The sequence below is a fragment of the Heptranchias perlo genome, chromosome 9, assembly GCF_035084215.1.
Source record: "Heptranchias perlo isolate sHepPer1 chromosome 9, sHepPer1.hap1, whole genome shotgun sequence".
NCBI classification, from domain to species: domain Eukaryota; kingdom Metazoa; phylum Chordata; class Chondrichthyes; order Hexanchiformes; family Hexanchidae; genus Heptranchias; species Heptranchias perlo.
The window spans coordinates 15,532,146-15,547,629 of record NC_090333.1 but is presented as its reverse complement, the minus strand read 5'-3'; the positions used below and the strand labels follow the sequence as shown (position 1 = coordinate 15,547,629).

The 15,484-nt window shown below is 44.3% G+C and overlaps 1 protein-coding gene across 1 annotated transcript in view; it reads right to left on the bottom strand.

The window, feature by feature from the left end:
* Positions 1-399: 399 nt before the first annotated feature.
* The window catches only part of znf326 (zinc finger protein 326), a 39,924-nt gene continuing 24,839 nt past the window's right edge, over positions 400-15,484 (bottom strand). Inside the window, exons 9-13 of the mRNA XM_067989907.1 lie at positions 13,919-14,066; positions 9,578-9,680; positions 8,149-8,279; positions 7,291-7,386; positions 400-1,228 (exon numbers count right to left, since the gene is read on the bottom strand). Coding sequence (XP_067846008.1) covers positions 1,091-1,228; positions 7,291-7,386; positions 8,149-8,279; positions 9,578-9,680; positions 13,919-14,066 — 616 coding nt within the window. The 3' untranslated portion in view covers positions 400-1,090. The remainder of the gene's footprint in view (positions 1,229-7,290; positions 7,387-8,148; positions 8,280-9,577; positions 9,681-13,918; positions 14,067-15,484) is intronic.

Here is a 15,484-nt window from a genome sequence, read left to right as displayed (position 1 = left end):
CACTCTCTTCTCTCCTACCTACGGGCAATTTTCTAACCCAGGTCAAAAGGCTTCCTCCAATACCGTGTGCCCTCATTTTTACTAATAATCTCGTGTAACCTTATTAAATGTCTTCAGGAAATCCATAAAAATAACATCCATAGACACTCCATTATCTAACTTAGTAATGATCACCTCAAAAAATTAAACGAGATTAGTCAGACATGACTTACCATTAACAAAGCTGTTGGCTCTCTCTGATCAACTCATATGTGTTCAAGTGCTGAGGCTTTGAAGGTCACATATTTGAATAACATTTGCACACTCCTTCAATTTTAACATGTGCAACTACACAAGTGATGCAATGTTGCTGTCAAATATTTAACTTTGTTCACAAAACAGAAAGTTAAAATCAATAGATTACATATCTAAAATTCTTTATTGCCATCAATAGCGTACAAAGGTATACAGAGGTTAACATCAAGGAAAGGATGATCAAGCCAGACTTGACTTTACAATGTAGGTAAACAAGCAAAAGCTTTCAATACGAACCAGTATTCGCTTATCAAACTAGTCACACAATTGTATTCTAATTGGTTCCAAAGTAAATGTCTAAGAAAAATTACATAGTTTTTCTTACCTTTCTAAACTATGCAACAAGTAAGCACTGTGTTATCGAATACTACAAAGTTCTAAACAGCATACATACTAAGATGCATAAAAAGATTTTTTAAAAGACATTAATGAACATTGTTCAGCATTAGAGAACTCAAAGGCTCAATTGAACACATTCTCCCTCTATTACAACTGTTCATTTTTGACTAAGTCATTCATTACTCAGTCTTAGAGATTTCTTCAGTATTTAGAGTGCAGTTAGCATTTCTTCCCTTAATACATGGTTATTCATGGAAAACTATCACTATTTTGTTAACAAAAAACACACTAATGCACAGGCTGCAGAAAAAGCATTTCGATTACAATCAGCCAAGGAATATTAAACCATCACAACAGTGCTTTTAGAGACTAGCAGAGCAAACATATCTTTTTCATTTCTGCTGCATTTTTACAAGTTCAGAATTTATGAAATTACTACATGCCCATTCTGAAGATGCTACTGGTTGGTTGGTTCACTTGCCTCTTCCTCCACATCAGCTTTGGTTTCCTCTTGTTCTGGTGCCTCATCTGACTGCTTTTGTTGCTGCTGCTGCTGCAGTTGCTGCTCCTGAGGATTTTCAAAAGGGTTTTCACCCTATATACAAGCGAGAAATCCAATGGTTAATACACAAATTATTTTAAATGAGTTAAGATTTAGCCATGAAAAAATTAAAGAAATTAGGCTACACATGTCAAGAGTAGCAACCCCAAATGCCTCATAGTTCCCACTCCCAGCAACCACATCATCCAGCTCATACCCATGGGTTAACCGCTCTGTATAACTTAAGCCTCATCCCTCTTACTTTCTCAAATGCCTCCTTCAATCCTGCTGACTCTTCAACTCGATACTGCCCTCCAGAATGTTCACACTCTCACAAACAATACTTCTACCTCATCATGGATGAATCTATCGATATCTTGGTCTTAGCTGGAACCTGGCTAACAAGTAGAGACTCCTTTCCCCTCACCAAACCCACATAACCTAGCTACACGTATCACTAGCTTTAACCAAATCACGGCAGCTTAGCCCTCATTGCCAAGTCCTACTTTGGCACGTTTCCCTCCTTCAAGCTCCTTATCCTTCCCATCCCTTCCACCTTTAGCAAAGTTGTTTTCCCACACGATGCCACCTCCCTAGATCCCATGGCAACTTGCTATTAAATATCTCTTCTCCCCTGCACAATGACTCATCTTTTAGTGCTTTTCCCCCTGCCCTCATTAGACTTGTCTGTTCTCACTCTACCTCACCCTTCACATAATGTGGTTGATTCTTAATTGCCCTCTGAAATGGCCTAGCAAGCCACTCAGTTGTAAAATCTCGCTACGAAAAGTCATAATAAGAATAAAACTGGACGGACCACCCGGCATCGGACCACTAGGCACCGGACACGACAACGGCAAAACACCAAGCCCAGTCGACCCTGCAAGGTCCTCCTTACTAACATCTGGGGACTTGTGCCAAAATTGGGAGAGCTGTCCCACAGACTAGTCAAGCAACAGCCTGACATAGCCATACTCACAGAATCATATCTTTCAGCCAACGTCCCAGACTCTTCCATCACCATCCCTGGGTATGTCCTGTCCCACCGGCAGGACAGACCCACCAGAGGTGGCGGTACAGTGATATACAGTCAGGAGGGAATGGCCCTGGGAGTCCTCAACATTGACTCTGGACCCCATGAAATCTCATGGCGTCAGGTCAAACATGGGCAAGGAAACCTCCTGCTGATTACCACCTACCATCCTCCCTCAGCTGATGAATCAGTCATCCTCCATGTTGAGCACCACTTGGATGGAAGCACTGAGGGTAGCAAGGGCACAGAATGTACTCTGGGTGGGGGACTTCAATGTCCATCACCAAGAGTGGCTCGGTAGCACCACTACTGACCGAGCTGGCCGAGTCCTGAAGGACATAGCTGCTAGACTGGGCCTGCGGCAGGTGGTGAGCGAACCAACACGAGGGAAAAACTTACTTGACCTCGTCCTCACCAATCTACCTGTCGCAAATGCATCTGTCCATGACAGTATTGGTAGGAGTGACCACCGCACAGTCCTCGTGGAGATGAAATCCCGTCTTCGCACTGAGGACACCATCCAACGTGTTGTGTGGCACTACCACCGTGCTAAATGGGATAGATTCAGAACTAGCAGCTCAAAACTGGGCATCCATGAGGTGCTGTGGGCCATCAGCAGCAGCAGAATTGTATTCCAGCACAATCTGTAACCTCATGGCCCAGCATATTCCTCACTCTACCATTACCAACAAGCCAGGGGATCAACCCTGGTTCAATGAGGAGTGTAGAAGAGCATGCCAGGAGCAGCACCAGGCGTACCTAAAAATGAGGTGCCAACCTGGTGAAGCTACAACTCAGGACTACATGCATGCTAAACAGCGGAAGCAACATGCTATAGACAGAGCTAAGCGATTCCACAACCAACGGATCAGATCAAAGCTCTGCAGTCCTGCCACATCCAGTCGTGAATGGTGGTGGACAATTAAACAACTAACGGGAGGAGAAGGCTCTGCAAACATCCCCATTCTCAATGATGGCGGAGTCCAGCACGTGAGTGCAAAAGACAAGGCTGAAGCGTTTGCAACCATCTTCAGCCAGAAGTGCCGAGTGGATAATCCATCTCAGCCTCCTCCCGATATTCCAACCATCACGGAAGCCAGTCTTCGGCCAATTCGATTCACTCCACGTGATATCAAGAAACGGCTGAGTGCACTGGATACAGCAAAGGCTATGGGCCCCGACAACATCCCAGCTGTAGTGCTGAAGACTTGTGCTCCAGAACTAGCTGCGCCTCTAGCCAAGCTGTTCCAGTACAGCTACAACACTGGCATCCACCCGACAATGTGGAAAATTGCCCAGGTATGTCCTGTCCACAAAAAGCAGGACAAATCCAATCCGGCCAATTACCGCCCCATCAGTCTACTCTCAATCATCAGCAAAGTGATGGAAGGTGTTGTCGACAGTGCTATCAAGCAGCACTTACTCACCAATAACCTGCTCACCGATGCTCAGTTTGGGTTCCGCCAGGACCACTCGGCTCCAGACCTCATTACAGCCTTGGTCCAAACATGGACAAAAGAGCTGAATTCCAGAGGTGAGGTGAGAGTGACTGCCCTTGACATCAAGGCAGCATTTGACCGAGTGTGGCACCAAGGAGCCCGAGTAAAATTGAAGTCAATGGGAATCTGGGAGAAAACTCTCCAGTGGCTGGAGTCATACCTAGCACAAAGGAAGATGGTAGTGGTTGTTGGAGGCCGAGCATCTCAGCCCCAGGGCATTGCTGCAGGAGTTCCTCAGGGCAGTGTCCTAGGCCCAACCATCTTCAGCTGCTTCATCAATGACCTTCCCTCCATCATAAGGTCAGAAATGGGGATGTTCGCTGATGATTGCACAGTGTTCAGTTCCATTCGCAACCCCTCAGATAATGAAGCAGTCCGAGCCCGCATGCAGCAAGACCTGGACAACATCCAGGCTTGGGCTGATAAGTGGCAAGTAACATTCGCGCCAGATAAGTGCCAGGCAATGACCATCTCCAACAAGAGAGAGTCTAACCACCTCCCCTTGACATTCAACGGCATTACCATCGCCGAATCCCCCACCATCAACATCCTGGGGGTCACCATTGACCAGAAACTTAACTGGACCAGCCATATAAATACTGTGGCTACGAGAGCAGGTCAGAGGCTGGGTATTCTGCGGCGAGTGACTCACCTCCTGACTTTCCACCATCTACAAGGCACAAGTCAGGAGTGTGATGGAATACTCTCCACTTGCCTGGATGAGTGCAGCTCCAACAACACTCAAGAAGCTCGACACCATCCAAGATAAAGCAGCCCGCTTGATTGGCACCCCATCTACCACCCTAAACATTCACTCCCTTCACCACCGGCGCACTGTGGCTGCAGTGTGCACCATCCACAGGATGCACTGCAGCAACTCGCCAAGGCTTCTTCGACAGCACCTCCCAAACCCGCGACCTCTACCACCTAGAAGGACAAGGGCAGCAGGCGCATGGGAACACCACCTGCACGTTCCCCTCCAAGTCACACACCATCCCGACTTGGAAATATATCGCCGTTCCTTCATTGTCGCTGGGTCAAAATCCTGGAACTCCCTTCCTAACAGCACTGTGGGAGAACCGTCACCACACGGACTGCAGCGGTTCAAGAAGGCGGCTCACCACCACCTTCTCAAGGGCAATTAGGGATGGGCAATAAATGCCGGCCTTGCCAGCGACGCCCACATCCCGTGAACGAATAAAAAAAAACTCCTCCCCTATTCATCCGTGCCAATTTGTGCCTCTGAAGCCTTGCCTACTAATAAACAATTCTGATTGGTTCAGTTTCCCTTAACATCTGCATTTCATTGCTTTCTTCCAGCAACACTACCTTACTCTCCGTCCCAGAAATCCCCCATCTCCAACACCAATTCACTTTCAAATTCCCTCGTCTCTAGCTGTCCATCCATCACACTTCCACTGTGATAGTTGACCTGCTTAACAGCTTCCTCTGCCTTTAATGCTTATATCCCCACCAAATCACTCGCCACCTTCCAGCCCTGACAAAACCCCCGTACAGCTTCTTTGCTCATGATGGTCTGAAGGCTGGAGATTTGAGCACTTTTGATGTAACAACCTCCTCGCCCACTGCCAGATTTGGCTTGATGGCTCGACCATGTCAAGCATCATTGCACCTCCCTCTATAGAGCTCAAATCCTCCTACTCTCTAGGGCTACTATGGCTCCAAGATTGAGACAATCTGTACAGCTGTTCCAGCCGCTATCTCCATCTCCTCTCCCCCAGCTCACGTGACCACTCTACAACCCCATACCCTGCCATTTTGGAACTATTTTCTTCCATTTTCACCCTTCAAAATTCATCTTATTCCATGGAGTTCACCCCCTTCTCCCACAATAACCATCTCCCAACCGCAATTACTCTTCTTGGCCCTCGTGCTTGCTGACCCTTAATGTGCCCTTTCTGGCAATGTCACTCCCTTGCAAAGCCCCTATCACAACTCCCCTCTTCAAGAAGCTCACCCTTGACCCACCCATTTGTCTTTGCCAACCACCACCCTAGCTCTAATTTCCCTTCCCTCTCCAAAGTACCTGAATAAATAGTTGCTTTCCAGCTCTGTACCAACCTCTCCCACAACTTCCTATTGAATACCTCCAATCCCGTTTCTTCCCTGCTTATAATCACCGGCAACCATGACTGCAACTTGGACACATCATCCCTCCTTGACCTCTCTGCCGCACTTTATACAGCCAATCACAACATCCTCTTTCACTGCCTCATCTATGGGTTCAGGTCCATAGGGCCGCTCTCATGTAGTTCCATTCACTCAACCCTCATTACGTTATGCAAAACCAGAGCTGGGTTTCAAACCCGGAAATCCTACCTACCATCAAAACCACTTAATTCCACCGTTGCAACATTTCTGCCTCTACACATATTTCCATTACTGCCAATGAAACCCCTATCCATGCTTCAGTGACCTCCAATGCTCGGCTTGCCAACCTCCCAACTTCCACCCCAGATAAACCAACTTGTCCAAAACTCCACTGCTGCATCCTTTCCTGCTTGACCAACATCCCTACCTTCATTGACCTATGCTGGCTCCCTGTTCTCCCCAACATGCTGAATTTAGAAGCCTCCTTGGCATTGCTCCACCATGGCTCAGGAACCCTCTCCGGTCTTATGTTCCCTCTAGTCCTAACTCCAGCCCTCTCTGCATCTCCCCCCGCCCCCCCCCTCCACTCCAGCATCGGTGGCAGAGCCTTCTGCCACCTGAACCCTACTTTCTGGAATTCCATTCCTAAATCCTTCCATCTCTCTACTTCATTCATCGCCTGCAAAACCATCCTGAAAATCTTTTTGCTATGCCTTAACTCTGACACAAAGGCTCAACATGTATTGCACTCCACCTTTGTGCAGCTCCTTTGGACATTCTTCTACGTTATTTAAATGCAGATTGTTTTGCCTCTCTCGTTCAACTGTTGACTAATATGTAAATAGCAGACTTAAAATATACTGTAAGAAAAAATGGAAATTAAGAGAGTTATGCCTGTGAATTGGTCAGCCTTAAGTTATTTTACATAATAATTCAAGGCAGTCTGTTAACTATGGGCAGATCAGCCCAATCATTCTAATGCAATCTCAGTGAAAACAGGCTGAATCTAATGAACAGATCATTTATTCATTTCTTAAGAAAATGTGTGCTTCAACTGCACCTCCCTCCCCTGTGACCTCTACCACCAAGAAGGGCAAGAGCAGCAATGTTGTGGGAACACAATCACCTCCAAGTTCCCCACCAAGCCAGACACCATCCTGACCTAGACATACACAGTGAACCATCATCATCGCTGGGTGAGAATTCTAGAATTCGCTGCTCAACACCTTAGGAGGAGCTTTATCACCATAAGGACTTCAAGTGGTTTAGGGACAAGGCCCACCACCACCTTCTCAGGGCATCTAGGGATGGGAAATAAAAGGCTTTGCCGATGTCACCCACTACCGAGAACAAATGAAAAAAAAAACAGGCTTAGTGAACCGTACTCAAGAGCTCCTACTTTTACTTTTTGCTTAGAATAATCACAATCAGTTATACATTTTAATGATGCAAAGCATTATTATAAGCCTTACCTTTAAGAACATATCAAATTTAGCCTTTACAGTTGGGTTGTTCAGCATGCTGCTGGCTGTGAGGAGACTTTCTCTTCTGACCTGGTCATGGTAATTCTTAAAGAAGAAAGAAAAGTTAGCACTAACAGAAAAAGAAGAAAATCCTTCAGTAGCACAAATATGTTTGCTTCAATGGTCAACGAGGCAACAAAGCACATTAAAAATAGGAAACTTTTATATTCTTGAAGCAGGGGTTACATTGAAGCAGCTTGGATTTAACTTTTAAATGATACCACCCTCTGCTATGTACCAATTTCTGACTAGCTCCTATGCCAAACTAAGCTCCGCTTACCTATCACACCAGTCTGTTCCAAGTTCCACTGGCTCCCTGTACCTGCAATGTGTTGCTTTCAAAATCTTGGTTCTCATTTACAAATTTTCTCACTGCTTAGCCCCACCCTTCTCTGCAACCTCCTCCCGCCCCAGATCTCAGCTCGCACCCTCTGCTCTTCCCACTCTGATGTACTGTGGGTTTTCGCCACCCTCCCTCCCACTGTTGGTGGCAAAATCTTCAGCTCTCAACACTTCATTCTGGCTTGGTGTCTACCCCATCTCCTTTCTTTACTGGGATACTCTGTGACATTAAAGCCACTGTGCCAGTGTAACTTGTCATTGGTTAGATAAAAACTAGTATACAGACCACATGTAGATACCATTTATAAACCAATCCAATTTGCATTCTGAACCTTAATGGAGGCGGTTTAAAAAAAACATTCTTGGAGGGCAAGGTACTTTGATAAGCTTTTTTTAAAAAACATAACAATGCTGGGCCCAAATGCTTGTCTGTGAAGTTTTCTTCATAAAAAGGAAAACATATACCTTCTTGCTATTGGTATGCTCATTGGACTTCAAATGCTGCTGTACAGAGTGAAATAGGAAAGGAATATAGGTATTGCAGACTGCACACTGAACAGCTTCAACTTTTTTCATTTGGTCATCTGGAGCAACTCCTAAAAACCAAAGGAAGAAAATAAAAATTAGTAAGACTTATTCTAAGACAATAGATGCCGAGAAGTGATTTCCACTTAGGATTCTCATATATCAATGCACTGTCCAAGAATGCACATTTATGTTAAATTTCCCCCATTTATTTCTGTGTAAAAATGGATGCATTGTGTCCAGCTTTCGCACTGTTAGTTAACTGTTCAACAGTCACACCCGTAAAATAACCAGATCTGCTTTGCATGATACAGTTGTTTTTTAAATATATGAATTTCACTGTGAAACACTGGACATACAGACTGAAAAACTCTACCTGCGGGAAGTCTCTGATCTTACTGCTATTCCTATCATTATTAAACAGCTTAATCCTGTTTTGTAACTATTTTATTTTTTTCTTCAGAACTTCCATTGATGGTAAAAATGGATTTATACTACAAAAGCATGTATGTGTGCATTATATACACACAGAAAAATATACCATATACTTTAGCCAATATATGTTGGATACAAAAGAAATTATAAACAAAAAATCTTTAAGTACCGTAATTTACACATTACTCATGATGTGACCCGGCCACTTCTGTAACTGCCATACTGAATTCTCTTATCAAGCATGCAAAGAAAATTCATGGGACCATCTCTGCTCAGTAGAGAACATAATGCATTGCTGAGACAATCAGGGATGAATATGATTTTTAAAAGGCTAATTGGCTGCTATATTGGACGGTCAATTTCGTAAAGTGGACAAATTCCAATTTTAAAATTTTACTGATCCTGACTTCATGCAACTCAGCAATACAGTACATTTTCAACCAACGTGGCACTGTGAAAACCATTTTTCAACCAACGTGGCACTGTGAAAACCATTTTTCAACCAACGTGGCACTGTGAAAACGATTTTTCACTCAAAGGAAATTCTCAAGATGGCAGCCACTTGCTTCCAGAGGGAAGCAGCAGATCGCATAACCGAGAATGATTATTAATCTGCCTTTTCAACACGGAGATCATTACCAGCGAAACATCAATTTTCATTATATTCTCTATCTACTCACCCATTTCTGCTACAAATGTTTTGAAAGGGAAATGGCACATTCAAAGCTGTCAATCACTACAGTAACTTCTTTAGAATAAGAAACTCCACAATAATGAACTTTCAATACAATTGTTTGGAGGTTTATAACAGTAAATAACCAATGGTGTCCATCACTACATCTTTAAGCTTCACCCTCTATATAGCAAACAGAATTACATCAAAAAGATATGCTTGATACTGCCACTATTCACAATGTGCCAATACATATCCTACCCATCAAAACATCCTTTGAGAGTTTCTGTGCTGGCTCCTTTTGTTCCTGTTGTTGCAGTTGTTTACGAGCAGCAATCTTCTTATTCTTGTTGACCATAGATGCCTAAATAAATTAAGTTTTTGACAAGATGGTCAGAAGTCTTGTTAAAAGATCATGAAAGCAAACTAAGTCAGCTTTAGGAAGGAAAACAAAAGATGATTTATTAAATTTAAAGGAAATGAATGCAAATTTAAAAGATTAATGACATGGGTTGGGGGGGGGGGGGGAATTAAAAGCCAGTAATTTGATTATAGAGTTCAGGTGAAATCATAAACCGCTCAGGTGGTAGCACCCAGGCTTCTGGGGTTCAGAACAGTATGGATTCAAACCCCATTCCCCGTTTACAGCTCATAATCTGGGCTGATATTGTAGTACTGCGGGTGTGCTGCATTGTAAGGCATCCTTCCAGTGTTGTTAAACTAAGGTCTCATTTACCTATTCAAGTGAATGCTATAAATCTCATGGCACTAATCAAGGAGAAGGAGGAAATCTTCTGGTGTTGTGGCCAACTTTCCTCCCTCAACTACACCACCAAAAATATCTCAATAGCTCATTCAGATCAACGCTGTTTCTAGGGCACTGCCAGTGCAGAACAGCTGCTGTGTTAGCCCATATAACAGCACTTAAAAAAAAATCATTGTGTAAAGTGGTTTGAGAATTTAATGCAATAAGGCATTATGTAAATGCAGGTAATATTACATAGGTGGTTTAAAAGTCATTCAAACTCCAAGATTATATTACAACTGTGCACATTGAGAAGTAATAACCATTAAGGCTGAACATATAGTGCTATGCATCTTTCTACATGTGCAAATGACTCAGCAGCATGCATGCAATATAAATGAGAAGATAAAATGACCGATAGCCCACGTATCAGGCCATTCAGCTTTTCAAACTGCTATCCGAATGAGGAATGTTCCCTTCATGAATTAACTTGTAAATATAATCCCATTTCTTCAACCAATTTTCTACTTTGCATAAATCTGCATTTCATACCAAAAAAGGATTATATGTGGATAGTAAAAAAAAATTCAAGAGAATCTTCTCCATATTTTGCTTTAAAAGCTATGCTGGGTACTAATTAATAGTCCAGTAATAGGCAGGCTCAATTTGCACAGTAAACTGGAGCTGTTTAGCAGCAAGGGTATGAATGCCACAGGCTGGACTGCTTCCGCATTAATTACCATAAGGAGCTGTGGAAGAAAAAGAATTACTTAATTGCACTGTTCAATATTCAAGCAGCCCACTAGTGCCTTGTAAGAGAAAAAAATGCATCAACAGGCTGTCTGTAACAAATTATACACTTCTGAAGAAATAAAATTTTACAGGAAAAATAGATTATATGCAGAATAATGAATACCCAGGAAATACAACAAGGCAGAGATTTAATCAAGAGATTCAGTGGATACCATGAGCTCGATATTAGGAGGGCAGCGGGGGGTCGACTGGGCGCGTGGTTAACGTGCGCCCAGTGAAATCAGGGTGCTCCACATGCAATCGCAGCTTGATTGAAGGTACTTACCTTTGCTTCCGGGTTTCGCACTGGAAAGCTGCGCAGCAGGCGGACTGTGCATGCGCAGCATAGGCTGTCAGCTGAAGGAGCCCTATTTAAAGGGGCAGTCCTCCACTGACTGATACTGCAGAAAATAGGCAAAATTACAGAATGGAGCAGCACAGGGGGAAGGCTGCTCCCAGGTTTAATGATGCCTCACTCCAGGTCTTATTGGATGGGGTGAGGAGGAGGGGGAGGACAGAGATCTTCTCCCCGGCAGGCGGGAGGAAGTGGCCTGCCTCTGCCACCAAGGCGGCCAGGCTTGAGTTGGCGGAGGAGGTCACCAGCACCACCAACATATCACGCACCTGCATACAGTGCAGGAGGCGCTTCAATGATCTAAGTAGGTCAGCCAAAGTGAGTACACTTACTCATTCCCCTACACTCCGTCTGCCACATCACCGCCCCCACCCCACATCTCCTTCTATACTGCCAACACTACTCTGTCACATCACTCCTCACACCCACTCAAAGCTCATCCTCATCTTACCTGCACTTGCTCACCTTGCCAGTACTCATCCCACCACTACCACTCAACCCAATCCTCCTACAATCTCATGGCTCCGTCTCATACTCACCCTCTCGTGCATCTCTTTCACGGTCAGCCTCATTCAACCTGCCACTACCTGTATTGCAGCCGCAGGGCATGCATCACATATGTGCAGTAGAAAGCGTAAGGCAAACGTGTCGGGATGCACAAGATTGTTTGAGGGTTTGTCATGGTTTTTACTTATATTTAATTTCCAATCAACTCGCATTACATATTATATTGTCACCACTACTGCCACGTCTTTGCGAATCTTGTCTGGTTTGTGCAATAATGCCCTTTCCTGAGGATCACTATGAAGACCCACAACTGATGCCACCCATTGTGTCACTGCAGAGTGGGTGTAGGTGTATTTGCAGGGCTCTTTTGTGCAGACGACTGAGAGACGTCGGTGAGGTCCCCGGTGGCACCCTGGAAGGATGCGGAGGAGAAGTTGTTGAGGGCAGTGGTGACTTTGACAGCGACAAGAAGATGGTGCTCGGGCCAGCCGGGAGCAGCTCAGCATGAAGGAGGCTGCAGATGTCCACAACTACATGTCGAGTGACTTTGAGCCTCCATGTGCACTGCTGCTCAGAGAGGTCCAGGAAGCTGAGCCTCGGTTTGCACACCCTGTGGCAAGGGTAGTGCCTTTGGCGACGCATATCTCTCTGCGGTTGCCCTCCCTCCTGCTGTGCAGGTGGATGTGTCACAGCACTGTGTTGTGGAGCTCCACGTGTCAGAGGTGGACAGTGTGGCCGGTGATGCTGTTCGTCCTCCGAGGAAGTCATGACTGCAGTTACGGCAGCCCCCATCTGGAAGATGTACGTTTGAGGGGGTCTGCAAGGTAGGTAAATGTGTCTGGACATCAGGGTAAGTGTGCAAGTTGGTGAATTTTTTGTTAGGAGGGTGGTGGAGGCCAAACTTTGTCCCAAGTGACAGAGTGGTCTCCTGCAATGAGTGAGGGTTTCTCCCCCCCCCCCCCCACCACCTGTCAAATGGACCTTTGCAGCTGCCACAGGCTGATGGCTGCAACACGTCCATTTCAACTGAGAGTGTTTTCCCCAGTATGAGAAACAGTCCCAGTTGACTTGAAAATCCCACCCCTCCTAAAATATCAGGTCAATCAGGTCTGTAAATGACCTGAAGTACCTAGTTAATTACTTTAAGTGGCATCCCGCCGGCTTTAATTGCCGGCGAGAGTCCCACTTGGGGGCTGCACACGCATGTCAGTGCGTCACTGGGGAACCCGGAAGTGGGCGGGTTGGAGCCGGGCTCCGGACCTGCCCCGGGAATCCCCGCTTTTCGGAGCCCCCCCCCCCCCCGGAGCTTGGGGCTGCGAAAATTGAGGCCCATAAGTCAGAAGAAAAAAGCCAAAGCTGTTTCTAACTTAGCCAAATCCTGGGAAGTTACAATCTTGAAATCACTTAAATTTAATAAATTTATATTTATAGGTCAATTCAGTTTTGGGTCTCGTGTTAGGTGCCAGCCGTGGCACAGTAGTAGTACTCTTGCCTCTGAATCAGAACTTTGTGGGTTCAATACACATTCCATAGACTTGAGCACATAATCCAGGCTGACACTTCAGTGCAGTACTGAAGGAGTGCTGCACTTTTGGATGAGGCATTAAACCGATGCCTTGTCTGCCCTCTCAGGTGGATCTAAAATATCCCATGATACTATTCGAAGAGCAGGAGAGTTCTCCCAGTGTCCTGGCCAATATTTATCCCTCAGCCAAAATCACTAAAAACAATGATCTGGTCATGTATCTCACTGCTCTTTGTGGAACCTTGCCTTGCACAAATTGGCTGCCACATTTCTACACAGTGACTACACTTAAAAGCAGCTGATTGGCTGTAAAGCACTTTGGGCTGTGCTGAGGTTGTGAAAGGCACTATATAAATGCAAGTCCTATCCTTTTCATGTTGGCAGTAGCTGTCAGTGCCCTTTATGCTGATGATCATTGATGACATTCACTGCATAGAATCGTAAGCGGTTCAAAATAATTTCCAACTGATTGGGAAACATTGGCCAGTATATAAATTGTAAACTATGAATGATATGTTGTAGCATTGGTACAGCGGCATATCTCAAATTAAGCTTGATCTATATAGAATTTTGTATGGACTACTATTGAGATAGACATAATTGTTTTTTTAAAAATTCATATGCAGATTCAGTTCAGTTCAAAATTCAAATCCCTTTCACAGAATAGACAAAACCTACATGAAGAAAGTCAGCAGCTCCTTTTTCAAACTGAATGTTCTTTCCAATGTACTCGAGAGTTTCTTTATGGTAAGGAGTGTCCAAGTGAGCCTCAATCTCTTGTTCCTCTGTGGTTCGGAATTTGCAAAGGGAACACGTAAATGCATTCCTAAAAATAAAAGATGCAAGTTCATTTTCAGATGCACATCATACTGAAACTTTTGAATTCCACTTTGTGGCACAAAAATAATTGGTTATAGAATGATTTTGGGAAACAGTTTCTGCTTGCCATTCCTCTGCTCTGAACTAGACTTCTCAGGCACAAACCTGCCAGAACCTAGGACTGTAATTCCAGTACACCATCAAAAGTGCAATCAACTTCACAGGAAAGTCACATTAGTTCCATTTTAAAATACACTACTGAAACAATATGCACTTTCCTTAAATTGGGAGGGCGAAAGAAATGAGAGTGGAAAATAATTTCAAGTAATTCCCCCTATGCAATTTACAGAGAAAAATGTTAGACCAGTAATCAGCCATTGCTGAATTTTTTTATACTATCATCCCCAGGTTGGCATCCTGGAATTAAAAAATGACACTGAATGTGCTGCTTGCAATGGAGCTGCTTGCATCTACGTAAACAAGTCAGTTTGTATCAGCTGAGTGGGTTTTTCTCCAGTTTTAGAAGAGCTAATCTGGGAGCTGGGGTTGAAAATTGTCCAGGTGAAATTAACAAATGGGCTTCCCCATACCCACATCCTTCCCCTTCTCTTCCCTCCTAAGATGTCCCAGAGCATTTTTGCCATTGATTAATAGCTAAATGCACATGAAAGCTGCCTCATCTTTCTGGCCTCCAATAAAATAAAAACTATGCATCAATATCCAGAGAGAACTTCATACAGCTAAGAACACTGCTGAGGCCTTCTTCCCCAAACTTTACGATATCCTTTAATTTTTTTTTAACTGAATTCAAAGTGTACACATTTTCTTAGATCATAGGTCAGACAGTACTTGTAGACTATATTGAAGACCGTATGTAGTTCTGTACATTTCAGTAGCAGTATAATTGAGGGTTGATGGGGCAAAGGGATATAGACAGGTTAAGTGAGTGGGCGAGAAGGTAGCAGATGGAGTATAATGTGGGGATATGTGAAATTATCCACTTTGGTAGGAAGAATAGAAAAGCAGAATCATTTTAAAAAGATGAGAAACTAAGAAATGTTGGTAGTCAGAGGGATTTGGGTGTGCTTGTACATGAATCACAGAAAGTTAACATGCAGATACAGCAAGCAATTAGGAAGGCAAATGGCATCATAGTAAAGTTACAGCACGGAAGGAGGCCATTCGGCCCATCAAGTCCATACCGGCTCAATGCAAGAGCAATCCAGCTAGTTCCACGTCCCTGCCCTATCCCCGTAGCCCTGCAATTTTTTTCCTTTCAAGTACTTACCAATTTCCCTTTTGAAAGCCATGATTGAATCTGCCTCCACCACCCACTCGGGCAGTGCATTCCAGATCCTAACCACTTGCTGTGTAAAAAAGTTTTTCCTCATATCACCTTTGGTTCTTTTGCCAATCACCGTAAAT